The 26,436-nt window shown below is 33.3% G+C and overlaps 2 protein-coding genes and 1 long non-coding RNA gene across 3 annotated transcripts; 1 reads left to right on the plus strand and 2 right to left on the minus strand.

The window, feature by feature from the left end:
* Positions 1 to 386: 386 nt before the first annotated feature.
* On the minus strand, positions 387 to 4,564 carry LOC122140853 (rasGAP-activating-like protein 1). The gene is made up of 4 exons (XM_042746005.1): positions 4,481 to 4,564; positions 4,082 to 4,197; positions 887 to 963; positions 387 to 762 (listed from the first exon to the last, which is right to left on the minus strand). Exons 1-4 carry the CDS (start codon positions 4,562 to 4,564, stop codon positions 635 to 637), a joined length of 405 nt encoding a protein of 134 aa, XP_042601939.1. The 3' UTR covers positions 387 to 634.
* A 985-nt stretch (positions 4,565 to 5,549) lies between these two features.
* On the minus strand, positions 5,550 to 26,182 carry LOC109104438 (rasGAP-activating-like protein 1). Its single transcript, XM_042745162.1, has 17 exons — positions 25,876 to 26,182; positions 24,909 to 24,965; positions 23,251 to 23,364; positions 18,970 to 19,031; positions 17,301 to 17,430; positions 16,885 to 16,966; positions 15,690 to 15,839; positions 14,870 to 14,961; positions 13,686 to 13,803; positions 12,379 to 12,532; positions 10,903 to 10,967; positions 10,710 to 10,822; positions 9,765 to 9,957; positions 9,563 to 9,700; positions 8,119 to 8,263; positions 6,318 to 6,490; positions 5,550 to 6,045 (listed from the first exon to the last, which is right to left on the minus strand). Exons 1-17 carry the CDS (start codon positions 25,938 to 25,940, stop codon positions 5,809 to 5,811), a joined length of 2,088 nt encoding a protein of 695 aa, XP_042601096.1. The 5' UTR covers positions 25,941 to 26,182; the 3' UTR covers positions 5,550 to 5,808.
* On the plus strand, positions 14,960 to 21,680 carry LOC122140661. The gene is made up of 3 exons (XR_006157257.1): positions 14,960 to 15,094; positions 16,836 to 16,936; positions 19,119 to 21,680. It is a non-coding gene; the product is annotated as an uncharacterized LOC122140661 (long non-coding RNA).
* Positions 26,183 to 26,436: the final 254 nt, after the last annotated feature.

A 26,436-nucleotide genomic window follows, 5' to 3' on the forward strand; every position in this document is an offset into this window, starting at 1 on the left:
ACATTTTAATATACATCACAATAGAAAGCAGTTATTTTAAATTGTAAAAATATTTCACAATATTTTTTTATAGTATTTTGTAAAACTAAAAAAAAAAAAAAAATTGTAAACAACAAATAAAATCTATGGGGGGCCAAATTACTCAAAATTAATCATTAAATAAATGTTGAAATAAATAAATTGTTAAATACATAAGTAAATGCATAAATAAATAAATATTTATTAATTCATCTATCTTTCTATCTATCTATCTATCTATCTATCTATCTATCTATCTATCTATTTATACATACACACACACACACATAATATATATATATATATATATATATATAAATGAATGAATAAATTAATACATATTTATTTGTGCATTTATTTATGTATTTTAATTATTTAATTATGTATTTAACGATTTTTTTATACATTTCAACATTTATTTAATGATTTAATTTTGAGTAATTTGGCCCTCCATAAAAACACCCCAGAGCATCAAGATAATAAAACACTTCAAAGTACAAATATGTAAAAATGTTTCCACGGACATCCATCAATAACTGGAGTCTGATTGGAAAACATTGCATAATCTGATTTACAGTCAGTCTGAGTGAGTTGTTGTTCCTGAAGCTGGTCGTCTCTATGAGCGCAGGCTCTCGTCTGGATCTCGGCTCTGGAAGGACGAATGCGCTCGCTCTAAATCCAGCACAACGTCCAGCAGACGAGCGACGAGGGCTCGAGCACGCTCAGATCGTCCCTGTGCAGACACTTCACACACACACACACACACACACACACACACACACACACACAGAGAGAGAGGAGATGCTTTAACACGTGCTCAGTGCTGGCTCTCACGTCTGATACAGATGAACACAAGTGTGTTTCTGACCTGATGACGGCTGACTGGCCTTCAGCGGCACTTCCTGTTCCACTGCATCCACTTCCTGTGTATCCAGGTACTGCTTCCTGTGTCCCAAACATCCACAGAGTCAGAAATGGAGCACAGTGAGTATATCTTCCCTATAGACATTTACTATGGTAACTATGGAGTTACTGCAGTTATTGTTCATAATGTAAAATCTTAATTAATATGGGATTGTTTGATTATGGTGGTGGTTCATTCATATTAATAACTGTAGCAACATGGTGAATGTCATGAGGATTGTCCAAAATATGGGTGATAGATAAATAAATAAATAAATACATATTTTCCACATAGAAAATGATGCCTAATTTGAAGTTTTTATCATTAACTAAAACTAAAAACATGAAAAATAAGATGGATGATATGAATAAGTGTTAACTGAAATAGAATAACATTTTTAACGTTTAATAGAAAAAATAGTTTAATTGTATTTTATTTTAACTAGTTGCCAAGGCAAAAATTATCATTTAAAATATTTTCATTTAAATTAGTACTAAAATACCGATAATGGAAATAAAAATGAATAAAAACTATATAGACATCTTTAAAAATAAATAAAAAATAAAATAAATAAAAAAATAACAAAGCAACAAAATTGTTAAAACCTTAACTTAAAATAAAATTTAAATATAAAAATGCAAAACTAATTTAAAATATATGTATATTTTTTTAAATACTACAACATACTATTAATAATATTAAAATAACACTGATTTTTAAAACAACTAAGTTTGCATTGCATTTTCTTTGTAACAAATAATGATACTATTAATTAATAATAATTAACAAAAATATTTAATCCACAAATTCTCATTACTTTAATGTGAAATAAATATGAAACAAACAGTTCTTCATGACATTCACCCTGATAATGATATATAAATGCATAATATAATACATTTACATATATGCATTTGGGAGATGTTTTTATCCAAAGTCACTTAGACTGCATTGAATGTATAATAATAATAATAATAATAAATATAGCTGCAAGCAGCAATTGCGGGGCCAAGCACTACATGAGCAAGCTTCAGACGAACGGCAGGAATGAGTAATTAAAACCGTTTTAAGATTATTTTAGGCAAAATGGCTTGAAAACAATAAAGACAACAACTAATTATAGGATTTATTGGCTTATCACGTTTGACCAATAGGTGGCGCTGTTGTCAAATTAGTGTGGAATGGTCAGTGTGAAGTGACTATTGCACATACAAAGTTTGGTGTCAGTATGTCAAAGCTTTGAAGAGATATAGCCTTAGAGTCATTTTGACACAGTGCTTAAAGTTTATAACGGCGCTGTACGAAAATGGTTTTGTCTTTCAACACGAAATCCACAACTTTTTGTCAGCACAGTCTGAAGAACATCTGATTCGATTTTGGTGAAAATCGGACCAACGGTTGATGAGGAGGGCAAAAAAGTATGTTTTCAACATATTTCAAAATGGCCGACAGAAAGTTCGGCTTATTATGACATAATTGATATGTATGTTGTCAGCATGACCTAAGGAATATTTTGAGACCAGTTTCATTACAATAGGTTAATGAAATCAAAAGTTATGAAATTTTCAAAAATGCTAATAATTAAGAATCAATGAATGTTTATTACTCCAGACCAATAGGTGGCGCTGTTACCAAATTGATGTGGTCGTGATCAATTTGTGGTGACAATGGCACATGCAAAGTTTGGTGTAAATATGTCAAATTTGTGCAGAGATTCAGCCTCAGATACATTTTGGCATCCTTCCAGCAAATTCGTTGGTGCGTGGTGGCTAAACGAAAACCGTTTCGTATATCGACACGAAATCCATAACTTTTTGCCAGCATCGTCTGAAGATGACCTGAGTCACATTAGGTGGTGAAAATTGGACTAACTGTCTAGGAGGAGTTTGAAAAATTAGGTTTTCAACATGAATCAAAATGGAGGACAGGAAGTTTGGCCAATTTTGTCATAATTGGTATCGATGTTCTCGGCATGATCCAAAGAATTTAGGGAGACCACTTTCATTCCAATAGTCCAATGTATTCAAACGTTATTAGCATTTATTGTAAATGTGTTTATAACTTTTGACCACAAGGTGGCGCTGTGGCCAAAGTTTTTGAGTACCATCAGGGCACGGTGTTGAACATTTTTGTAATTAGTTTCGTAACGATACGCTAATGCGTTTGTGAAATACAGCAACTTAGATAATAATTCAAAATGGCCGACGCCCAAAATGGCTGACATGGGAAAACTGGGTATCATTCGATTCAACATGATGCACTGAATCTGAAGAGACCAGTTTTGTGATTTCTGACCAAACTATTCAGAAGTTATAAGCAAAAATATGCATTTTTCATATCTCCTGACCACTAGGTGGCACTGCATCGAAACGCTGCAGGTAGTCTCAGGTCATGCTTGTTATATCACCCACCAAGTTTGGTCTGAATACGCCAAATTGTTGCGGAGTTATAGCCTCACAAGCATTTTTGCGTGCTTTTCGTAGAATTTGGTTGCGTGGTATTCGAGAACGGTTGGACGAATCAACTTGAATTCCATAACTTTTTGCCAGCATGGTCTGAAGATGATCTGAGCTAATTTTGGTGAGAATTGGACAAACCGTCTAGGAAGAGATAGAAAAAGTAATTTTTTCGAAAATCTAAAAATAGAAAAAAAACTAAACCTTGCGATTTTTGAATTTTTGGGTTCAATCGACTTGGCATGAGTCAAGGATTCAGAGAAAAATATAATGTTCCTTATGTACCTCAAGGTTTCAAACGTTATTAGCATAACATTTTTGAAAATTTGGACAAGTGGTGGCGCTAGTAGAGAGTTTGAATTAGAGACTTCACATTGGCTCTGGTTAATGTTGACACTGTCCTTTATTAGCATTCCAAATTTCATAACTTTCCCGCAATCGGTTCTATGGGCTGCCATAGACTTGCGGCGGGAGCGGAAGAATAAATAATAATAATAATAATAATAATAATAATAGAAATCCTATAAGAATCCTAACGGATACAATAGGTGCCTAAACACCTTCGGTGCTTGGCCCCTAATAATAGTGTTTTAATAATGACAGTACTCCTTGATTTCTGTCATAGAGCAGCGACACCTGCTGGACGTTTACAGTATTTCAGCGTCACAGGAGTCGCAGCGATCAGGTAAAGACGCTCACACACCTGAGTTTGTCTCGGCCCTGCAGCAGCTCTTTATAAATGATCTGTGTTTCAGCATCAGGATCTAACGGATCGCTCCAGTCGCCCAGAGTCACGGCCGAATGAGTCCGACTGCAGCATCACTGTCAACCACACACACACACACACACACACACACACACACACACACACACACACACACACACACAGACGACTGTGAGTAACACATCCTCCACTCTCTCTCCCCATCACAACTCGTATTATTGATCTTGACTGTGCAATGACAAAATACATGCAGCATTATTTTAATGTGTTTCATGAGAAATAATAAAGCACAGTAACTGAAAACAGTCCACTGTGATCTAATCAGGTCACTGTTAAGTACTGTATCACACACACACACACACACACACACACACACACCGGTGCGGTCAGGCTGAAGGCAGCAGGTCCATTTGTTTCCTCGATGAGCTCCGGGGTGTGAAACGATGGCAGCATGTGTTTCATTATAAATACTGACCTTCCTGATGGCCGACAGCCACTGATTGAGCTCATTTACATTCTGAAACACTGAAACACACACACACACACACACACACACACACACACACACACACATTATAATGTCAGGGAAATTTAATGGAATCTATATATAAACTTTCTATTAACTCTTTACAGAATGCGAGCAGAGGTAAGATGTAAATGGCTGAACATGATTAGACAGTTAAGCAATATTTATCAACTGTTTACAAAAAATGTTAAACGACAGACATTCATGTTCAGTGATGCAAACTATTACTGCCCTTTTCGAATTTCTCAGATTTTAATGCCATTTAGATTATTTGCCACAGTTTACACAGAAACATTAACGTTAACGATGCTGATTTGCTGCTTAATTTTTTTTTTATTATTACTTGTGCTCAGTTATTAATAATGGTTCTTATTATTATCAATACTTAAAACAGTTTTTGTTTCTTAATATATTTCCTAATATTTTGTGGAAACTGTGACTTTAACTTTTTCAGGATTATTTGTTGAATACAAAGTTAAAGAACACCATTTTTAGATATATAAATAATTTATTTTTAGTATGTATTGTCTTTATTTTCTGTTAAGTAAATTTATTTAATGCTTGTTTGTTGAATAGTATTATTATTATTATTTTAAATCTTACTACAGACTGAATGGTGATGTATCACATTTTCCACAAAAATGATGAAGCAGCACAACAGTTTTCATCATTGATAATAATCAGAAATGTTTCTTGAGCAGCTAATCATCATATTAGAATGATTTCTGAAGATCATGTGACACTGAAGACTGGAGTAGTAATGATGCTGAAAATACAGCTGCACATCACAGAAATAAATTGCAGTTTAACAGATATTCACATAGAAAACAAATATTTTAATTTGTAATAATATTTCAAATTTTTACTGTATTTTTGATCAAATAAATGCAGCCTCGGTGAGCAGAAGAGATATATAAAGTCTCCACCATTACTAAATCTCAACACATATTTTACTGATGTAAAATCATTTTACGTTTAATATTATATTCCAGTTATTACTACAAAATGCATACAATAAACAGAATATTTCATGATTTCATGCAATAGCAGGTAAATTATTCAGTGCATTGGATTGGATTGGATGATGCATTGTCACTGTGTAAACGCTGAACTCAGTAGAGCAGTAAATGTTGACTGTTCATAAGGAGGATCTTCCTCGAGTCAGTATAGTTGTTAGTGGTTACTGTGATGCTTGGAGCGTCTGTCTGAGAGTATCAGGCGATGTGATACTGTATGTGTGTGTGATCGGATACTGTATACTGTGTGTGTTTCGTGTCACCTTGCACTGCAGGTATGTGGTGTGTAGTTCTCCATCTGTGTCCTGTGTAATGACCTGCATGACGTTCTGGAGCTGAAAGGCATGTTCATCCACACGCTCCACCGCACACACACTCGCTATGGAAATATAGGAGCGTACCTACACACACACACACACACACACACACACACACACACACACACACACACACACACACACACACACACACACACACATACACGCTACAGTCTGAATGTGTCTGTGAACTCCACACACACACACACTTGCATCTCACTTCAGCATTTTCCCAACATCAAAAGCTAAGAGATGAACCTACAGCTCATGACACTCCATTCATAAAAGACACACACACACACACACACACACACACACACACACACACACACAGAGGGAAGGAAAGTGTGTTGGACCTGCCAGCTGGGGCTCTTGGCATACGACAGCGACTCTGAACTCAGCCAGAAATATAGTTTCTTAAAAGCAAAGCGTGTGAGCAGCTGAGGTCCTTTAGCTTTGTATTTCTGCAGAAACCCTTCCTTCACGATGACTGACGGCAAAAACACGGCACGCTGGGGAGCTTCACACACTGCAGAGAGACCAAACCAGAGACCAGATGATTACTGTAATCATTCAAACCTTAAATACATGTGCTTTAGTTTTGAATTATGATTATTTTCCCTAAGTGAATGAATGCATAAAATATTGAAAAAATTTAAAACTAAATACTGCATATAATATAGAATATAACAAAAATGTATAATTTTCCCAACAATTTTGATAATTGAAATGAAAATTATATACAGATAAAGATAAAATAAATAAAAAACATATATGCAAGCATGAATGTTTTAAATTAAAATATATATAAAAAAAACATAAAAAGAATATAATGAAAGAAACGGAGAAACAAAAATGGCAAACTAGATTACAGAAATCATTTATATATAAAATCCATGTGGTTTAGGTTTTAATTATGATTTTTTTTTCAACATAAATGCATGCATAAATGTAAAATAAACAATATAGAATATAATAAAAAATATAACTTTTACAACATGCAAGCATGCATAAATGCATAGATAATTGTATAAAATAAACAATAAAGAATATTTAAAAAAATATATATGATTTTTCCAATGTGAATTCATGCATAAAATGGTTGAAATGAAAATTATATAAAATAAATATTAAAATAAACAAGATTTTTTTCTAACACGAATGCATGCATAAATGATTGAAATGAAAATATTATAAAAAATAAATATAACAATATAGAATGTAATGTTATGATTTTTCCAAGGTGAATGCATGCATAAATAATTTAAATGAAAACAATAAAATAAGTTAACAATATAGTATATAATAAAAATGGACATTTTTCCAAAATGAATGCATGCAAAAATGATTGAAATGAAAATTAAATAATAAAAAATAAACAAACAATATAGAATATAATAAAAAAATAAAAAATTTCCAAAATGAATGCATGCAAAAATGATTGAAATGAAAATTACATAATAAAAAAAATAAACAAACAATATAGAATATAAACTAGATTATTACAGTAATCATTTCTATCTCAAATCCATCCAGTCAGTCTACTTGTTTAATCTCAGATAGAGTGCGTTGAGTGCAGCGCTGCAGGGAGGACAGCAGGTGGCGCTCTGGACTACAGTCAGTCAGGCACACAGCGGATTACAGTCAAACAGACTTCTGTAAAGCTTCAGAGTCTGGACGCTCTGTGCAGATGTTTAACAGATCAAACACAGATGCTGTGGAGTGTGAGAGCTGCAGGAGTGACTGATATCAGACTCTGTGTGTAATGTATTCACACATGCATTAAATATTAAAGCAGTGTTCGACAGAACGTGTTGAGCGTGGTGTCACAGTAGATATGACTATGTGATCTCTCAGTCAACCTTCACACACACACCTGCTCTTAATTATCACCTTTTGCATTATTTTTGTGATCAACTTGTAAAATGTACACAGTTTTGTTATATGCACCATAACAGACCCGCATATTCAATACGCACATTCATGCTCAATACTTATTTTACCCGCTGTATATGATTTATTGTATTTCGTGTTATGAAAATGCTTTTATGGTTTTAGTTCATGATGAAACAACCCTATACTTTATTGTCTCTCTCGATCTGTCGTCATGGTAATAAGTTGCTGTGATATTTGTGGCCAGTCGTCATGGCGACTCACCGTTGTCGTGATCGATGTCTATGAGTTTGTCCAGGAAATCTTTGACGGACACCACGCTGCAAAGGATGCTGGGATGCAGAGGGGTCATCCACTGCTCCTTCCCATGACCCAGCTGAAGGCCCAGATTCCCCACACTCTGCAGAGCCTGCGAGAGGAACATCCTGGCGCTTCAGATTTGATCGTGTGCAGATAGTAACCCTCATTCTGTGAAGCTGACCGCAGTGACAGTATACGGTCAGTTCCTCTTGTGTTTTTAAAGTGCATTTGAAGTTTCGTCAGGTTTCCGCATTTCAAATTTAACAACCATCCTTTATTTTAAATGCAAACTATGACAATATCGATTCCTAAACTAATCCCTTGAACATTCTACAAAATGCACTGATAAATGCATTAATTTTTTATAAGTAAAAAATTATAAAAAATTATGATTGCATGAATGAATGCCTAGATAAATGACTGAAATAAAAATTGTAAATAAATATAATCAAAATAAATAAACAATATGATTTTTTCAACAAAAATGTGTGTATAGATGATTGAAATGATAATAATATAAATGTTAAATGAGGAATAAAGAATATAATAAATCTAAGATTTTCCAACATAAATAAATGCATAAAATGAAATTATATAAAATAAATTGCTGAAATGAAAATTATATAAAATGAATAGAAAAATAAACAATATAAAACATAATAAAATTATGATTTTTCCAAAATAAATGCATGCATAAATAAGTGACAGAAATGAATAATATATATATATATATATATATATATATATATATATATATATATATAATACAATAAAAATCATATTTTTCCAACATGAATGCATGCATAAATAATTTAAATGAAATGATATAAAATAATATGTTACTGAATTATATAAAATTAATAGAAAAATAAACAATATAGAACATAATAAAAATAAAGATTTTTCCAAAATAAATGCAAGCATAAATAAGTCACGGAAATGAAAATTATTAAAAAATAAATAAATAATAAATACAGAATATAATACTAAACATGATTTTTTTTTTAACAGTATTGCATGCATAATTGACCGAAATTAAAATTCTATAAAAATAAATGAAAATAAACAATATAGAATATTATAATAAATATTTTTTTCTGACATGAATGCATGCATAATTGACCGAAATGAAAATTCCATTAAAATAAATGAAAATAAACAATATAGAATATTATAATAAATATTTTTTTCTGACGTGTGCATAAATGACTGAAATTAAAATTGTATAAAAAATAAACAAAAAAGCTAATAATATAGGATATGATTATGATTTTTCCAACATGAATGCATGACATATTGTAATAACGAAAGCCCAACTTAAAAATAGGGGCTTTCCAGGTGCATTTACTGGGAGGGTATTTTCTTTCTGGATTTGCACTTTAATTAACGATGTGAATGTGCATCGTACCTTAGCGAGCAGCAGCAGCGTTCTGCTGGTCCTGGTGTCTGCGTGATGTTCTCTCAGATGGAAGAGTTTGGGCGTCAGAACCGCAGGAGCAAACAGACGCAGGAAGAAGAAGCCGCTGATGGCCAAATACTTCACATCCTACGAGACACAAACCATGAGTAAAACCACACCATCATCATCATCATCATCATCAGGTCCTCACCTCGTTCTCAGGTTCTGGAAACTGTTCCTCCACGCGTTTACGGAGCTGTTTGAAGACGACTCTCATCACAGGAGGACACTGGGAGACAGAGCTGACGATGGCCTCCATGATGCTGCTCAGATACGTCTGCAGGAGCCCCACGCTGCTCTCCCTGACCTCAGCCTCCGACGCCAAGCCTTTAAACGAGATACGCCTGCAGAGAGAGCGCCGAGTCAGACGCACTTCATGTGACGTCACAGTCGTTTTCAAAGGGGTCATACTATACTGCAATATGCATGAAAGAGTTTATAGACAACAGGAAAGATAATCACTCATTTTTCATGTTTTATATTTTATGCAACATAATTATTTTGTTAGATACCTTGCATAAACAAGTGATTCAAATGTAAATTATACATATGTATGTATATAAAAAACTTAATTATTTTTTTTAATTATTATATTTTTCTAACATGAGTGCATACCGAAATGATTGAAATGAAAATTATATAAAATAAATGTAAAATAAACAATATAGAATATAATAATAAAAAAAAAAGATTTTTCCAACATGAATGCATGCATAATGAAAAATAACCAATGTAAAATAATATGGAATGTTATAAGAATTAGGATTTTTCCAACATGAATGCATGCATAAATGACTGAAATTAAAACTATATAAAAATAAAAAAAATTACATTGTAATAAAAATATGATTTTTACATGCATAAATTAATGCATGAAAATAGAAATTATTTAAAAAATAAATAAATAAAAAAAAATAGAATATAATAAATAGAAGTTTACATGCATAAATAAATTTCTCAGGCTGTACATGGGTCTAAAAGCCCAAGTTTGGAGAGTTCACTGCTGTTGCCTGGCAGCACAGTTATTTTTCCCCATCATGGCTGTTTCAACTAATGATATACTGCATGAATGAACTACTGTTTTGTTTCTACACACCTGGAGCAGCTGAGGTCTATCTTGCATGGATCCAACTCGACGTATTTCCTTTCCTCAAAGATGCGGTTGATGATGGGCTTCAGAACCTCGTGTAGATACAGCATCCCGACGGCCTGAGAAACACACAGAGCTTCTGACTACAGTCACACACCGGAAACACAAGCTCATGTCTCAGACGAAGATCTGCACACACCTTCATGAACTGCTCCATAGCTTTGGAGGCCAGCGAGTTGGACCGGAAGAGTGTGTTTGGATCTGCTGTTGGGGAGAAACAGAACACATGAAAAAAAAAACACAACCAGGAATCTGCCTTCGTCTGTCATCCGTGCATATATTTCACATCAGAATAAACGTTTGATGGTTTAACATGTAAAAACTGTAGAAATTAGGACTGCTATAAAAATCTGTACAGTAAATTTACAGCTATAATTAAAAAAATTGTATGATTGTATAACATTATATGAAATTATGACACTATTTCTCCTAAATGCTTTTTTATAACAATGCAGTATTATTTAAAAGTAACATTTCTTATTTAGTTTTTATTTAGAAATATTTGTATTTTATTAATAATAATAATAAAACAATATTATTATTTTATGCAGACCTAGTCAGTAGTTTCTTATTTTCATTTTATATATTATTTTGTAATGTTTTTATTTAATAATAAATATTAGCTATTTATTAATTAATATAATTATGATAAATTATGTTATTTTAATTAGTAGTATTATTATTATATTATTAATATATTATAGTAGTATATTCTCTCTTCTTATTTTTTTTAATTTTATTATTTCTATAATTTATAACTGGAGTTGCAATTACTTTTTTTTCTCAGAAAACTTGCATTTTGATTTTTCCCCCTAAATCATGCAGTCTTATGTGTAATCATGCATAAATCTGAAAAATTAAATCTATCAAAATAATACTATACTACTAGTAAGTAAAAATGTAAGTTTAATTTTTTTTTCTGTCTGTTGACAGTATATTCAGATTTAAGGAGTGATAATGGAAATGCAAGCGAATTGGTGCATAATTAATTAAACAATGCCAAATTTAATTTAAATTTCAGAAACTTGTAATCCAAAACAACTGTCTTGATATACTGTAATTAATCAACTAGGGAAAGTATTGTGATTCTCTATTAGTATAATTTTAACTTATTGACCTGCATGTGGTGTCTTGCCTTAACAAAAACTACTACTAAAAAATTGTAATTGAATTTAATATTTATCGTCTTTGTTGCAATCATGATCCCATATGGTTGATCTGACAGATACAGACGCATTAAAACTCTTTCTGCTTGCGCGCCGGTTTTCTCTCTCTTCAATCTTCCGTCGCTCGCTGATGAACATTCCGTCTTATGATTGTTCCGTTTCCTTTAGAAGCTGCTTCCTGTGGAGTTGCTATGGAAACGCAGGCACTGTTTGTGACCGGCGCAACAAAACCCCAGCCGAGTGTGAAAAGCCAACACAAACACCATTAATGAGAGAGGAGAAGTTCAGACGACTTGACTCCGGCGAGGGGGACTGTGGGTAAATATAGCTGGACTGAACTCGTCACGTCATCTACACACAGAAGATGCACTGATCACGCACACACACACACACACACACACACACACACACACACACACACACACACACACACACACACACACTCGTACTGGTGCTGTGGACCTCTCTGGTGTTGAGGTAGTCCAGGAATGGCACGACCAGACCCTGACCCAGATAGATCTTGACCAGCGTCATGGCCACGTCTTGCCTGCTCTCCGCCGTCGTCACCTCCTCCAGCAGAGTCAGCGGCGAGGGCTCGTCCACCTGACAGCACAGGAACAATTCACACAGCAATCCAACTGATTCTGGGACAAGAACAAATTACGTCTCATGCCAAGTTCACACTGCACAACTTTAGCCGACAAATACCAGTTCACATGAAGAAATACAAAGGCTATATACACTGCCGTTCAAAAGTTTGGGATCAGTGAGACTTGTAATGTTTTTAAGTCTATGTTCAAAAATGTGAGTGACAGTTAAGGGGTTAAAGAAGTCTCTTCTGCTCATCAAGGCTGCATTTATTTGATCAAAAATACAGAAAAAAACAATAATATTGCAAAATGTTTTTACAATATAAAATAATGGTTTCTATTTTAATATCCTTTAAAATATAATTTATTTCTGTGATGCAAAGCTGAATTTCCATCATCATTACTCCGGTATAAAGTGTCACGTGATCCTAAAAAGAACAGCGTTTATTCAAAATATAAATCTTTTCTATCACTTCTTATCAATTTAACAAATCCTTGCTGAATAAAAGTTTGAATTTCTTTCAAAAAAAGAAAGAATAAAAATTTAATGATCCCAAACTTTTGAACGGCAGTGTATATTGTTAGAAAAGATTTCTATTTTAAATAAATGCTCTTCTTTTTAAATTTTATTCATCAAAGAATCCTGAAAAAAGTATCACAGGTTCCAAAAAAATATTGAGCGGCAGAACAGTTTGAACACTGATAATAAATCAGCATATTAGAATGATTTCTGAAGATCATGTGACACTGAAGACTGGAGTAATGATGCTGAAAATACAGCTAGTCTACATGAGAACATTTATACGAAATGTATTATTAAACTCCACTATAGCGCTATGTCAAATTAAATTCAAATTAAGATTCTGCATTTTGTTTGCCGCACCAATTCGAATTCTGTTCAAGTTCAGGAACGTAACTGACATTCTTAATTAGAATTCTGAATGTAGCACAACCTTGTCTGACAGATAGAAGAAGAGGAACCAGTTGGTTTGGAGCTAAATTTGACAAACGTGACATCACTGTGGTTCATCGTCAGTGGTTCAGGGCCAGTATTTTTGGTTGTGGGTGTCATCTGTTAATGACGAATAGCTGAAGCACCAGAAGCAGAACTGAACGTAGAGTTTAATGTCATGCACTGACAGAAATAGTCTGTGTGTGTGATGCACCTTTGACGGCGAGATGACGGCCTCCACCAGCAGCTTGATCAGAGGCTGATAGCACACAGACGGAAGAATCCTGTCCTCGGCCAAACGCACCTTCAGACGCAGAGCACCCAGCTCACCGCTGAGAAACATGAGAGACGGTCAGCCGTCTGTGTGCTTCATAATAGCGCTTTCACTCTTTGGGTTTCATTCTCTCCACCCTAATTTAGAACTGACATTTTTGGGTTTGCATAATTACAAATCCCTTCAGACAAACCAGAGACAAACCAGGCTTCAAACACAAACACAAACTTGTCTTGAGAAATTGCTTACATGCTGCAAAACATGCCATTTTCTAATAAAAATATCAAACCTCTCTTATATCAAGATACATTTACATGAGATAAGAAATTAAGCCTTGTTTACTGACACTGAAAAAAAAAAAAAAAAAACTGCTACTGGGGTCAGAAAAATACAAATAATTCAAAGGGAAAATAAGATTTATTTTTCTTACCCCATGCACTTTTTTTTCTTGTTTTGGGATTAAACTCACTCAATTTTGATAAAAGTTTCAGTAAAGTTTTCAGTGCTTTACATCTCAAGTAAATGTATCTTGATTTAAGAATATTTAGATATTTATACTGGAAAACAAGACAAAAATACAGAGGAAGTAAATTATTTTTTAAAAAGATATATATATCTTTTTTTTTGCAGTGTAATTCATTAAATTAAAACATTTAAAATTATAAATAAATTTTAAAATAAAATAAAACACTTCTATTAAAGATTTAAAGATTATTATTAACATAATATATTAATATATATATATATATATATATATTAAAATGAATGAAGAGTATCAATTTGCCAAATTACATTCAGATCAGCGCAAGTTGCCTCAGATTTGCATTTTACACATTGTGTATCATTATATATTATACATTATATATTAAACATATTATTTATATACAATATTAAAACAGATTGTTGCTGTTGATAACAGTTTAAGCTGATTGATTGAAGTAATACAAATGTTGCCCTTTAATGCAAAGTTAATTTCTGACCCTCGTCAATTCACTTCACTAATGTGATGTGAAAGCAGCTTGTCATTAAATTAAATTACCATCACACACACAGCGTGACTAATGGATGTGACTGAATAACACACACACACACACACACACACACACACACACACACACACACACCTGGCGTCGTCCTCCGTGTTTCCCAGCGGCAGCAAACGAAACCAGCCCTGCAGCGGAGGAGATCTGTGCAGACATGACAGAGGGATCTCCACCTGTACAACCCACAAACACACACAATCAATACAGTGCTGCCACCACCATCATCATCATCCTGTCCTCATGCTAGACAGCTGCTTTGTTTTCCACAGAAGAAACAACCACATACTGGATTCAAGCAACATGAGGGTGAGTTAAAAATATATTTTTTAAGGAAATAATGTCTTAAACGTTCGTTACAAACACAATGATCAAAGTGTTTCAGAAAAGTGTGTTTGCATTGTAGTTTATACCCATTTTTTATCATCTTAAGATCTGATGTGCATCTTGGTGTTTTTTTTAATGCAATATCCCAAATTTTGCATATGTATACAAAGATGCATGGATGGAAACATAGATTGCTTCCATAATGTTGTGTTTGATGTTTATGCACAAAAAATGATCTGCCTCAGTCGTGCACTAATTTTTTTTAATGCAAATGTATATTTTATTCACATCCACCCAGTGTTTTTTTTTTTGCATGCAATATGCCTAATTTCGCATATGTATCCAAAGATGCATGGATGGAGACAGATTGGTTCCATCATATTTTGTTTGATGTTTATGCACAAAAAACCTTAAGATTTTATGCACATCTTAGCATTTTTTTTTAATGCAATATCCCAAATTTCACATAAAAATGCATGCATGGAAACATAGTGACAATTCATTACTGGAGTGCATGAGCTAGTTATTTAAAATGATACTTATTTAAGATGATTTAAAGGAATAGTTAAACAATCACCTTTCCCAGGAAGTCGTTCTTGCCCACCATGTCCCAGTCCCAGACCTCCACCGTCACGCTTCCACCCTCATCATCATCATCATCATCACCTTCATCCAAACTCAACTCCAGCGTCTCGTCCCAATGCGGGAAGCGCGTCTTCTTTATGATCTGATGAAACAGCCGGGTATTATCACACTTACAGCAGAACACGCTCATGAGGAATTCATTTTAATACCGCATACTGATCATGATGCAAGAACTTTGTTTAACTCTATTTTGCTTAAATACTCAAGTGTTTTCATTTTAATAGTGATATTTCTTATATTATTTCATATTTATTTAGCAATACTAACAAGAAGAAGAAAGAGTAGAAAATATATTAAGTCAGAAGTATTAATATTGTAATTTTACAGTTGTACTATAAAATAAAATTATTAAAATTATTATTATTGTTATTGATCACAAAATTGTGGGCCAAATTGTGGAGCCATACAAACAAGCACAAGAAAAGATAATAAGTCATGGAATCCTACAGTTGTACTCTAAAATAAAATTATTATTATTATTATTACTTCATTTTTCTTCAATACTCTTTTTTTACAGTGAAATATTGCAATTGCAATAGTTCTTATTTTGTTTAAGATTTTTATTTACTATGTAGTAGTAGTAGTAGTAATAACAATAATAACTATTATTTTTAATCTTTTTATAGCCATACTGATATATAATCACAAAATCTGGGGCCAAATTGTGCAGCCCTACAAACAAGCACAGCATATTAAGTCATAAATATTAGTATTGTAATTTTACACTGTATAATACGATTATTATTATATTTTACTTAAATGCAATTTTTTTTAAAAATTTTTCAGTGAAATATTACAATATTTCTTATATATAATAATAATAATAAAATTATTATTATTATTGTTTTATAGTTATATTAATATATAATCACAAATTTTGCAGCCCTACAAACAAGCACAGAAAACAAGGAGAATGGAGCTCATTTTTATCAGAAAAATCACAAGATTTGGATTTTGCTCCAATCTAAGAAGAAGGAGGGAAGTGAAAACTGCACCCAAACGCTGGTTCTGGCGTGTACTGTGAATGTTTTGAACATGCAAAAGCCTGCTTTAATGATGTGTTTTGTCTGTTTTGTAGCCTGAGAGTCTCTGATAACAGTATGGATGGAGACTGATGAGGATCTCACCGATGTCTCAGCGCTGAGGTTGTTGTAGATGATTCTGGTGAACGGATCAGAGGTACCGGAAATATCACGTGGAGCCAAATCACTGTAACCACACAACACTTCACGATTCAGACAGACTGACAAACAGCTGAAGCATAACATTTACATTTATGCATTTAGCAGACACTTTTATCCAAAGCGACTTACAGTGCATTCAGGCTATATTTTTACCTAACATGTGTTCCCTGGGAATCAAACCCACAACCTTTTGCGCTGCTAACGCAATGCTCTACCACTGAGCCACAGGGCATAAATATAACTTTTCACGTCACTTTCATCCAAAGCGACTTACAATAGAGGAAGAAAAGCAGCCTGTTACAGAACAAATAATATTTGTACTAATGTCAGTTTATGAGAAGGCTGGATCAGGTCCTCACCGGGCCTCGATGACGTGACAGTGCAGGCTGCTTCTCTGAGCGTCTCTGTGCAGCTCCAGAGCCAAACGAATCTCACCCTGAACCTCTTGATCCGGATCCACTCGCGTCAGATTCAACCAGTTATCGAAACCTGCAGGAACACACACACATAACACATTACAGAAGACTCACTGGATGTGTTCAGAATAGCATGCATACTATTTATTTATTTATTTTTGCATCCATACTATTTCTTTTTTGTTAGTATATAGTATTTATACTGTAAACCATACACAGATTTAATGTTAGCATTTGCCAAAGTGTGCAGTATACAACCAGAATGCACTGCAGATACTGTCTCCCACAATGCAATGCAATGCAAACCTTTCATTTGCAGTGTGGCAAATATCAAGTAAAATCAGCTTTGACTCATTTACATACTACTATTATTATTATTAAGAGTTTTTTTGCAGCTTTAACAATTTTTATATTTGTATATTATTAGCTTTTTTTTTTTTTTCTTTTTTTTGTTTTTTTTGTTTTTTTTATTGTTTTTTTTTGTTGCTTTTTTTTTTTTTTTAGTTCATGTTGTTGTTGTTTTTTTGATTTTTTTTTTTTTTTATATATATATTTTATTTCATTTCAGTTAACATTTATTTTATTTCAAGTAAAGATTTGTTTTTAATGGTTTTAGTTTCCGTTTTTGTTAACTTTAATAAACCTGATGTCAATCTTAACATCATCTTGACTCATTATTTTATATTGAAAATATTTCTGAGATGATAACTGGAAGCCACACACTGAATCAAGCACGCAATGTCGTAGGTTTAATACAGCATAATACTGTTTAAACGTTTATCAGTGCATACTTTTTACATACAGTATTATACATAAACCATATTTAGATTTATTGCATGCTTAATGCAATGGCTCTAAAAATGTTTTGCATTCTAAATCTGTTTTTGTCACATTTCACAGATTTTGACAGCATAACCAAAAAAAAAAAAATTGTGTCAAAAAAGATAAAGTTATAAATAGTGCTATGATTTGCTTTTCACTTGTCAGACTGGAAATGCAAGATCAAGTCGTGTGTAGTGCATTATGGGATACAGTATCTCATGCATAGAGTTTGTTTATGCTCCGGCTGTGTATTATGCACAAAATGATGTGTATTCGGTGTTTGTAAATGTGCATGCATAGAATTCACATAATCCTGCAGAATAATCTGAATGAGGCCATGCAGCATGATTTTAAAGCAGAGCAATTTTGCATATATACATAAATATATGTATAGACATAATTAATAAATAAGTGTCGTAATACAGATATAAAAGTGGCTGTTATAGTAAAATAAATAGTAAAAAATTAAATAAAAATATAAATTAAAATTAAAGTGGCTTTATAGTAACATAAAAGAGATTATAATAAATTTATAAATAAAACAAAAGTGGCTGTGGAGCTTCTGTCACTAAAGTAAATTCCTCGTATGTGTAAAAACATACCTGACAGTAAAGCTCATTCTGATTCTATCTTCTGATAATTGTAATATAAAAGCGACTATATTCGAATGTTATTTTACATCTTTATTGTGTGTAATGTGTTTGGGTTTTGTTAATCCTGTGCTATTTTAATTTGTGCTAAATGGGTCTGTTTTCTGCACATCTGTTATTCTTTGTAGAAAAGTTATTACCTTTGTGTTGAGCGGCGATCACGTCTTTACTCAGGGAGATTTTACCAATCACATCATCATGACTGCGGCAGAAACAATTAATTGTGTTACTATTCAGAGATTTCCATATTAAACCCCCAGCATGATTATCTTCAACTCTACATTTACAGACCGAACGAAACACAGGTGAACAGACAGAGCTACAGTCAAACGGAGGAAAGAAGCAAAGAGCAGACATCTGTGTGTTCATCACATGACCAGCAGAAGACCGGAAACGATGCTAAAGGTGTGAGCGCTAAACAGTCTTATAACCTCATTCGTATTTGATATACCTTCTCACAGCATTCTCAAATAAATGTCCTTATGATGTTATTGTAGCCTACTTGATGAACATTCTAAGTGACAATATGCTAGTAACTTGCTAATCATGCTAGAAACATGCTAGTAACTTGCTAATCATGCTAACAATATGCTAGTAACATGCTAATCATGCTAGTAACATGTTAACAACAAGCTAGTAACATGCTAATCGTGCTAGAATCATGCTAGTAACTTGCTAATAATGTTAATAACATGCTAGTAACGTGCTAATTATGTTAGAAAACATGCTATCAACTTTATTAATCATGCTAGAAACATGACAGCAACATGCTAGTAATTTGCTAATCATGTTAACTACATGGTACTAACATGCTAATCATGCTGGAAACATGCTAGCAACATGTTATCAACATGCTAGTTAGCTACAACATATCAGCGTCATGTTATCAACATGCTTATCATGTTAACAACATGCTAATCATGCTAGAAACATGTTAACAATATGCTAGTAACATGCTAATCATGCTGGAAACATGCTAGCAACATGTTATCAACACGCCAGTCATGCTACAACATATTAGCGACATGTTATCATCATGTTAATCATGCTAACAACATGTTAATCATGCTAGTACCATGCTAATCATGCAAGAAACATGTTAACAAGCTAGTAACATGCTAATAATGCTAGAATCATGCTAGTAACTTGCTAATAATACTAATAACATGCTAGTAATGTGCTAATTATGTTAGAAAACATGCTAGCAACTTGTTAATCATGCTAGAAACATGATAGCAACATGCTAGTAATTGGCTAATCATGTTAACATCATGGTAGTAACATGCTAATCATGCTGGAAACATGCTAACGACATGTTATCAACATGCTAGTCATGCTACAACATATCAGTGACATGCTATCAACTTGCTAATCATGCTAACAACATGCTAATCATGTTGAAAACATGCTAATGACATGCTAATAATGATAACAACATGCTAGTGACATGCTAATCATGCTAACAACATGTTATCAGCACACTAATCATGCTAACAGCATGCTAGCAACATGGTAATCATGCTGGAAACATGTTAACAACATGCTAATAATGCTAAATTATCTAAATTTTCAAACTTCATGCTTTTACAACTGCTTTAAACTTTCAAGCTAGGGTTTCTCAAGCCAACCTAAAGTTTGTCTTAACAAACTTTTTTGTCTAGTTTCTAGTAACTATCATAAACCTAGAGTTGTATTCAGCATTATAAATTCTGTGATCAATCCAAGTGAGAGAGTTGATGAGTCTTTGACTTGTGAAGATTTTTGACAATTTGTTTTGTGAACAAGATTATGACAATTAGATCTGAGACTGTTAATTGTAATTTGGATCCTTCTGTTCCTACTTTGTGCTCTGCTACGTTCACAAATTTTTTGCCGGTATCTTTGGTGACACTCACTGAGATTTTAAGTCGGATGAAACCCACCAACTGTCCTCTGGTTAGTATTCCATCATGGCTGTTTAAAAAGGTCTTTGATATTATTGGCCCAAGCATTCTGTCTATTATTAATGATAGGTTTGATGCTGTCGTCACTGAAACATGCTGTGGTGCAACCACTTCTTAAAAAGACAAATTTGGATCGTTCTGTTCTGTCCAATTTCTGACTGATTTCAAAACTTCCGTTTTTATCTAAGGTTTTAGAGAAAATTGTTTTTAGTCAACTACAGAGTTTATTGATTTAAAATGCTGTGTTAGAGACTTTTCAGTCCAGCTTTAAAGATTACCACAGTACTGAGTCTGCAAGCACTTAATGATATTTTATTATTTAGTGATTGTGTGGTTCTTTGCTCTTAGATCTAACTGCAGCTTTCGATACGATTGATCATGGGATCCTTGTTTCAGGCCTTGAGGAAGTGACAGGTATTCAGGGTACCGCTCTTAAGTGGTTTAGATCATTCCTATAGAATAGAAGTTTCTCTGTCAAATCAGGTCTAGCATTTTCATCTTCTGCCCCGTTGATGTGTGGTGTCCCACAAGGATCCATTCTTGTCCCTATTTTATTTTCTTTATACATTTTACCTTTAGGGACAATTTTTCGAAAGTATAGGATTTCCTATCATTTTTATGCAGATGATATGCAAATTTATTTGCCTTTGAGGAAAAATCATGTAAATGCTCTGGACTCCCTTGTGAATTCTTTGAAGGAGGTTAAAGCCTGGATGTCAGCAAGTTTCTTAAATTTTAATGAGAGTAAGACAGAACTTTGGTTAAGTTTGGTTTGGAGGTTCTTATGCGCCTGAACTGTCAAATTTAGGTGAGCTGACTCCTTTTTGTAAACCTGTGGTCAAAAATCTAGTGGTATTATTTGATAATACCCTCAAAGCCGTTAAATAATTTTTTTTTTCTGTTTACGATTAGTGGCGAAGGTTAAACCCATTTCTTTCTTGTAAAGATTGTGAGAAGGTGATGCATGCATTTGTGTTTGTGAAGTTTGATTATAGCAATTCTTTTTATGTGGGTGTTTGTCAAACGACTCTAAACCGGTTGCAATTACTACAGAATGCTGCCGCTAGGCTTTTGACGGGGACTCGCAAGTGGGATCATAGTTCTCCTATTCTGTCCTCTCCGGGCTGGTTGCAAGTCCAGTATAGGATTGACTTTAAGCTCCTAGTTTTTGTATATAAGTCTTTGAATGGGTTAGCTCCCTCTTACTTGTCTGAGCTCCCACACTACACAAACCTGCTACAGTAGGTCTTTAAGATCCAATCTATTTTAATTGTTCAGAGGACAAGGTACAAGCAAAGGGGTTCTCTGGCCTTTGTGGTTTGGTGTCTTCCTTCCACATTGCTCCTACTCTAAGTATTTTTAAAAGTCATCTGAAGGCTCATATTTGATGATTAGCTTTTGAGACTGCAGTGGACAGGCATTGGTTGGTTTCCACTTGTATTGTGTTTGATGTTTTTATTGGTGTTTTGATCCTGCTGTTTTCTTTTTTGTGGAAACTTTTTTTTTTTATTGTACAGCACTTTGCTCAACGCTCTGTTCTTTTAATAGTGCTTTATAAATAAATAAATAAACTGAACTGAAACTGAACTGATATTTTAATGTTCTTTAAATCATATAAATACGCTTTCAAATAACTGTATATTTTGGGTAAAAATAAATTTAGCAGAGCATTGTAAAGAAACATTATTGTAACCTTTAAATAATGTTATAATTGCGACAAGGAAACAACATTTTAAATTTTTTAGAATATTAAAGATAAATGTTCAAATAATGTTATATTTTGTTTTAAAAAAATTAGTTGAACATTTAAAAAATGTTTTAGTAACGCTATAATCACAACAAGAATACTAGAAATGTTAACGCTATTAGAATAATCAAAATAATATATTTTGGGTGACAATAAGTTTAGTAGAGCATTGTAAAGAAATATATTTGCAATGTTTAAATAACATCTGAATCACAGCAAGAAACCTAGAAATTTTAATGTTCTTAAAAATAATATTTTGGATGAAAATAAAATTGGAAGAACATTTTAAGAAAGGTTTTTGTAACCTTTAAATAACGTTCTAATCACGACAAAAAAATCTAAAAATATTAAAAATAAGTGTTCAAATAATGTTACATTATATTATTATGTTAGATTTTTGGGTGAAAATAAAGTTAGTAGAATGCTGTAAGACACTTTTTTTTTTAAATAACGTCATGATAGCAACAAGAAAATTGGACATGTAAATACATGTAAAAATAAACGTTCAGATAAAGTTCAGTTTGGGGTGAAAGTAATGTTAGTAGAACATTGTAATGTAACATTTATGTATGTAAATGTAACATTTTACAAACATTATTTCAAAACAATGTTTTTATAAGCTACATTTGTTACACTGCTGTCGGTTTACTTATCTAACCTCATGCGTTTTTCACTTCTGAGGTGTTTATCATGAATCTGCAGTGAATCTGAGATCACAGCACGTTTGTTACCCGATGTTGTCTTCATCCATGACGTAAAACGTGAGCGTATGGAAGCCCATCGGCAGGTGAAGGGTGTATTCCTCGCCCCAGAACGGGTTTAGGTTCTTCCAGACGGTGGCGGTTCTGGACAGGACACAGAACACATGATTTAAAACTGACCCAATTTGTGTATGTTTAATACATGTGTTCGAGCCTGAATCAGAATCTGCCTGGATACAGAGAACAATTTAAACGGCCTTAAGTGATGAGGAAGGAAACAATCAATCAGTTCACCCAATTTCTCAAAGAAAGGCCTGATCATTTCCATTTCAAAAGACACAATGTTTTTTAAATATGCACCACATGTGCTGTTCATCAAACTATTACAATACAGCATCTGAAAGCAACACTGACTCCTTCACACACACAAAATCATTTCTGCGAGGGGCTTGAGATTAGTTCGTTGTTCTCCATGGTAACCAGCTGATGTTGTAAAGTGCAGTGATGCATCCCATCATCACAGCATCAGTGACAAACACATCAGTTCAATCAATAACCAGTACAACACCATTAATCATCATGCATGCAATCAATAAATCAGTGACTATTATGATGATTACTTAGCTTTCAAAACATAAACAAATGACCTACTTGTTTAGAGACATGGCTTTCGTGCACATTTACTGTACACATACAGCTGTTTTTTTTTTTTTTTTTTTTCATTTCAGACTGACTACAATAAACTGTGCATCTTTAGAATTATAGAAACATTGTTACTTTGTTTACAGTTGAGGCCATCAATCCTGGCATGTGTTGCCAGATTTAGTTTAGACAATTATGTGCCCAGATTATAAAATAAATTATTCAAAGATGCACACAGATACTTGGTTCCACATTAATGAGCTTTTATATTTCCTTTTAAGGGTTTTATTAACACCGCCACCTCACACAAAACTGCTGACATCAGTAGATTTAATGTAACATGATTTAGCTGATCTATGAACCTTTCAAACAGTGAGGAGCTGTATCATTTTTTTCAAAATTATAAAGACATTTCTTTACTTTACGTTTTGTCAGATTTTAAATATTTCACAATTACAAAGAAAAAATTACTTTATTTTAATACTTTTTTTGAAAGGAGAGTTTTGTCAGATTGTAACTATTTTAGAACTATAAAAAAAAAACATTATTTACTTTATTTAAAAACATTTTTACTTTTTCAATGATAGTTTTGTCAGGTTTTACCTATTTCACAATTGCAAAAAAAAATAAAAAAATACACACACACACACACACACACACACACAGGAAACACGGGAAATTTTTGTCAGATTTTATCTATTTCATATTTACAAATAAATAAATTAATTAAAATAAATAAATAATAATTACTTTAATAAAATTTTTTTTTTTACTTTTTTAATAAAAGTTTTGTCAGACTGATAAAAAACATTATTTTATTAAAAATATTTATATTTTTTAAGGAACGTTTTGTCAGACTTTATCTATTTCATAATTATATTAAAAAAATTAACAAAATATTTCTGCTTTTATAAGGAAAGTTTTGTCAGATTTGATCTTTTGGGGAGAATTGTGTTCCCTTAAGTAAACACACACACACACACACACACACACACACACACACACACACACACACACACACACACAGGGGAGGATGTGACACTCACCTGGCCACGACTTCATTGTCAACTTTGACGATGCAGTACGGATCACTGGTCCCAGAACTAGACACAAACACACAACATCATCCTCGTGTCAACAGCGTTCTGACTCCAGAGTACTAGATCAAACACTACAGAACATTCTCTCAAAGTTAGAAACTAACGGTTACCCAGTCACTTTAATAGAACATTTGTTTAGAGTTATTTTAAAAATGCTCTTGAAATGATAGCACAAAAGCATTGCTTATACAATGATCAAATGCAACATTTTTTTTTCTGAACGTATGTTCGTGTAACATTCAAAAAATGTCACTTGCTTAATTGTTTCAGAATGTTCACTGGACACTCAAAAATAACATTGTTGTAATGTTTTCACAAGTATAGAATGTAATGTTCGCCAAACCTAGAAAAAAAACAAAACAAAAAAAAAACTTTAAAACATTTTAACATTTTGAATGTTCCGAGAACATTCAGAAATAACATTTTTTAAAGGTGTTTAGTAACATTCTCAAAATAGTAATCTTTTTAAACGTTACTTGTTTTGTACCGTTCAGAGGACATTAAAAAGTAACGTTGCCATAATGTTTGCAAAATTATAAAATGGAATGCTTTCTCTCTCTCTGAAAACAACAACAAAAAGGACTTTCAGTGAACACAACATTTCATGGAAGATTGTCAGATTCTGTCACAGTAACACTAATATAACCTTCCTTCAATGGTTTCTGGTTTTTAATAACGTTCTCAAAATAGTAACGTTCAGATGACATTAAAAAGTAATGTTCCCATAATGTTTGCAAAATTATAGAATTGTAACGTTCTGTAAAATGGAATGTTTTCTCTCTAAAAGCGAAACATACGCACGCACGCACGCACACACACACAAACTGGACGTTCAGTGAACATTCAGAAATAACGTTCTTAGAGCACGTTTTGAGTTCGCTGGGAACACATAAGAGAAATTAAGTGCACTCACACGTCTTTTGCAGGCAGGTTTCGTCCCTCGACGATGCGAAAGTAAAGAGAAGTGTTTCTGGCCATGATTCAGCCTCATGTCACCGAAGATCTTCAAGATCTGGATCAGAGCTCAATAATAACTTATATATAACTACTGTATGTCATGATGTTCAGAGTTTCAGACCGGCTTCATCCGCGCGCAGATCCAGATCCATTGATCTTGTGTTGATCGATCAGTCTGATCAGTTATGCATCGGAGCGCGAGTTATATTTCCTGCAGTCATTATATGATGTGACTGCATGAGTGTCAGGGCAGCAGTGCGCGAGCCGTGATGATGAGATGATGCTGATGCTGATGCTGATGAGAAACTGAGTGAACAGCGACATCTGCAGGTGAGCGGCGCGCGGTGCAGCGTGACCACAGAGACGTGTCTGCAAACTTATAATTCATAAAAACATTAATCTGAACTATTCAATGGAGTTAAAGGTGATTTTAATTTTAACATTGAGAGCTACATTAACTTTTACGAGTTAATAACATTAAGAGAAGAAAACGACAAAGAAAAGGATCAATGCAATA

The sequence above is a fragment of the Cyprinus carpio genome, chromosome B19 (assembly GCF_018340385.1).
Source record: "Cyprinus carpio isolate SPL01 chromosome B19, ASM1834038v1, whole genome shotgun sequence".
Lineage (NCBI taxonomy): Eukaryota > Metazoa > Chordata > Actinopteri > Cypriniformes > Cyprinidae > Cyprinus > Cyprinus carpio.

Excerpts from the sequence above, each read along its gene's own strand:
- LOC122140853 (XM_042746005.1), bottom strand. The coding sequence starts at position 4,564 with ATGAAACACATGCTGCCATCGTTTCACACCCCGGAGCTCATCGAGGAA. Across the intron at positions 4,198-4,480 it reads CCTTCAGCCTGACCGCACCG|TGCTGCAGTCGGACTCATTC; the intron begins GTGTGTGTGTGT and ends GGTTGACAGTGA. Across the intron at positions 964-4,081 it reads CAGGGCCGAGACAAACTCAG|GAAGCAGTACCTGGATACAC; the intron begins GTGTGTGAGCGT and ends TTTGGGACACAG.
- LOC109104438 (XM_042745162.1), bottom strand. The coding sequence starts at position 25,940 with ATGGCCAGAAACACTTCTCTTTACTTTCGCATCGTCGAGGGACGAAAC. Across the intron at positions 16,967-17,300 it reads TGTCACGTCATCGAGGCCCG|TGATTTGGCTCCACGTGATA; the intron begins GTGAGGACCTGA and ends GTGTGGTTACAG. Across the intron at positions 14,962-15,689 it reads AGAACGACTTCCTGGGAAAG|GTGGAGATCCCTCTGTCATG; the intron begins GTGATTGTTTAA and ends TGGGTTGTACAG.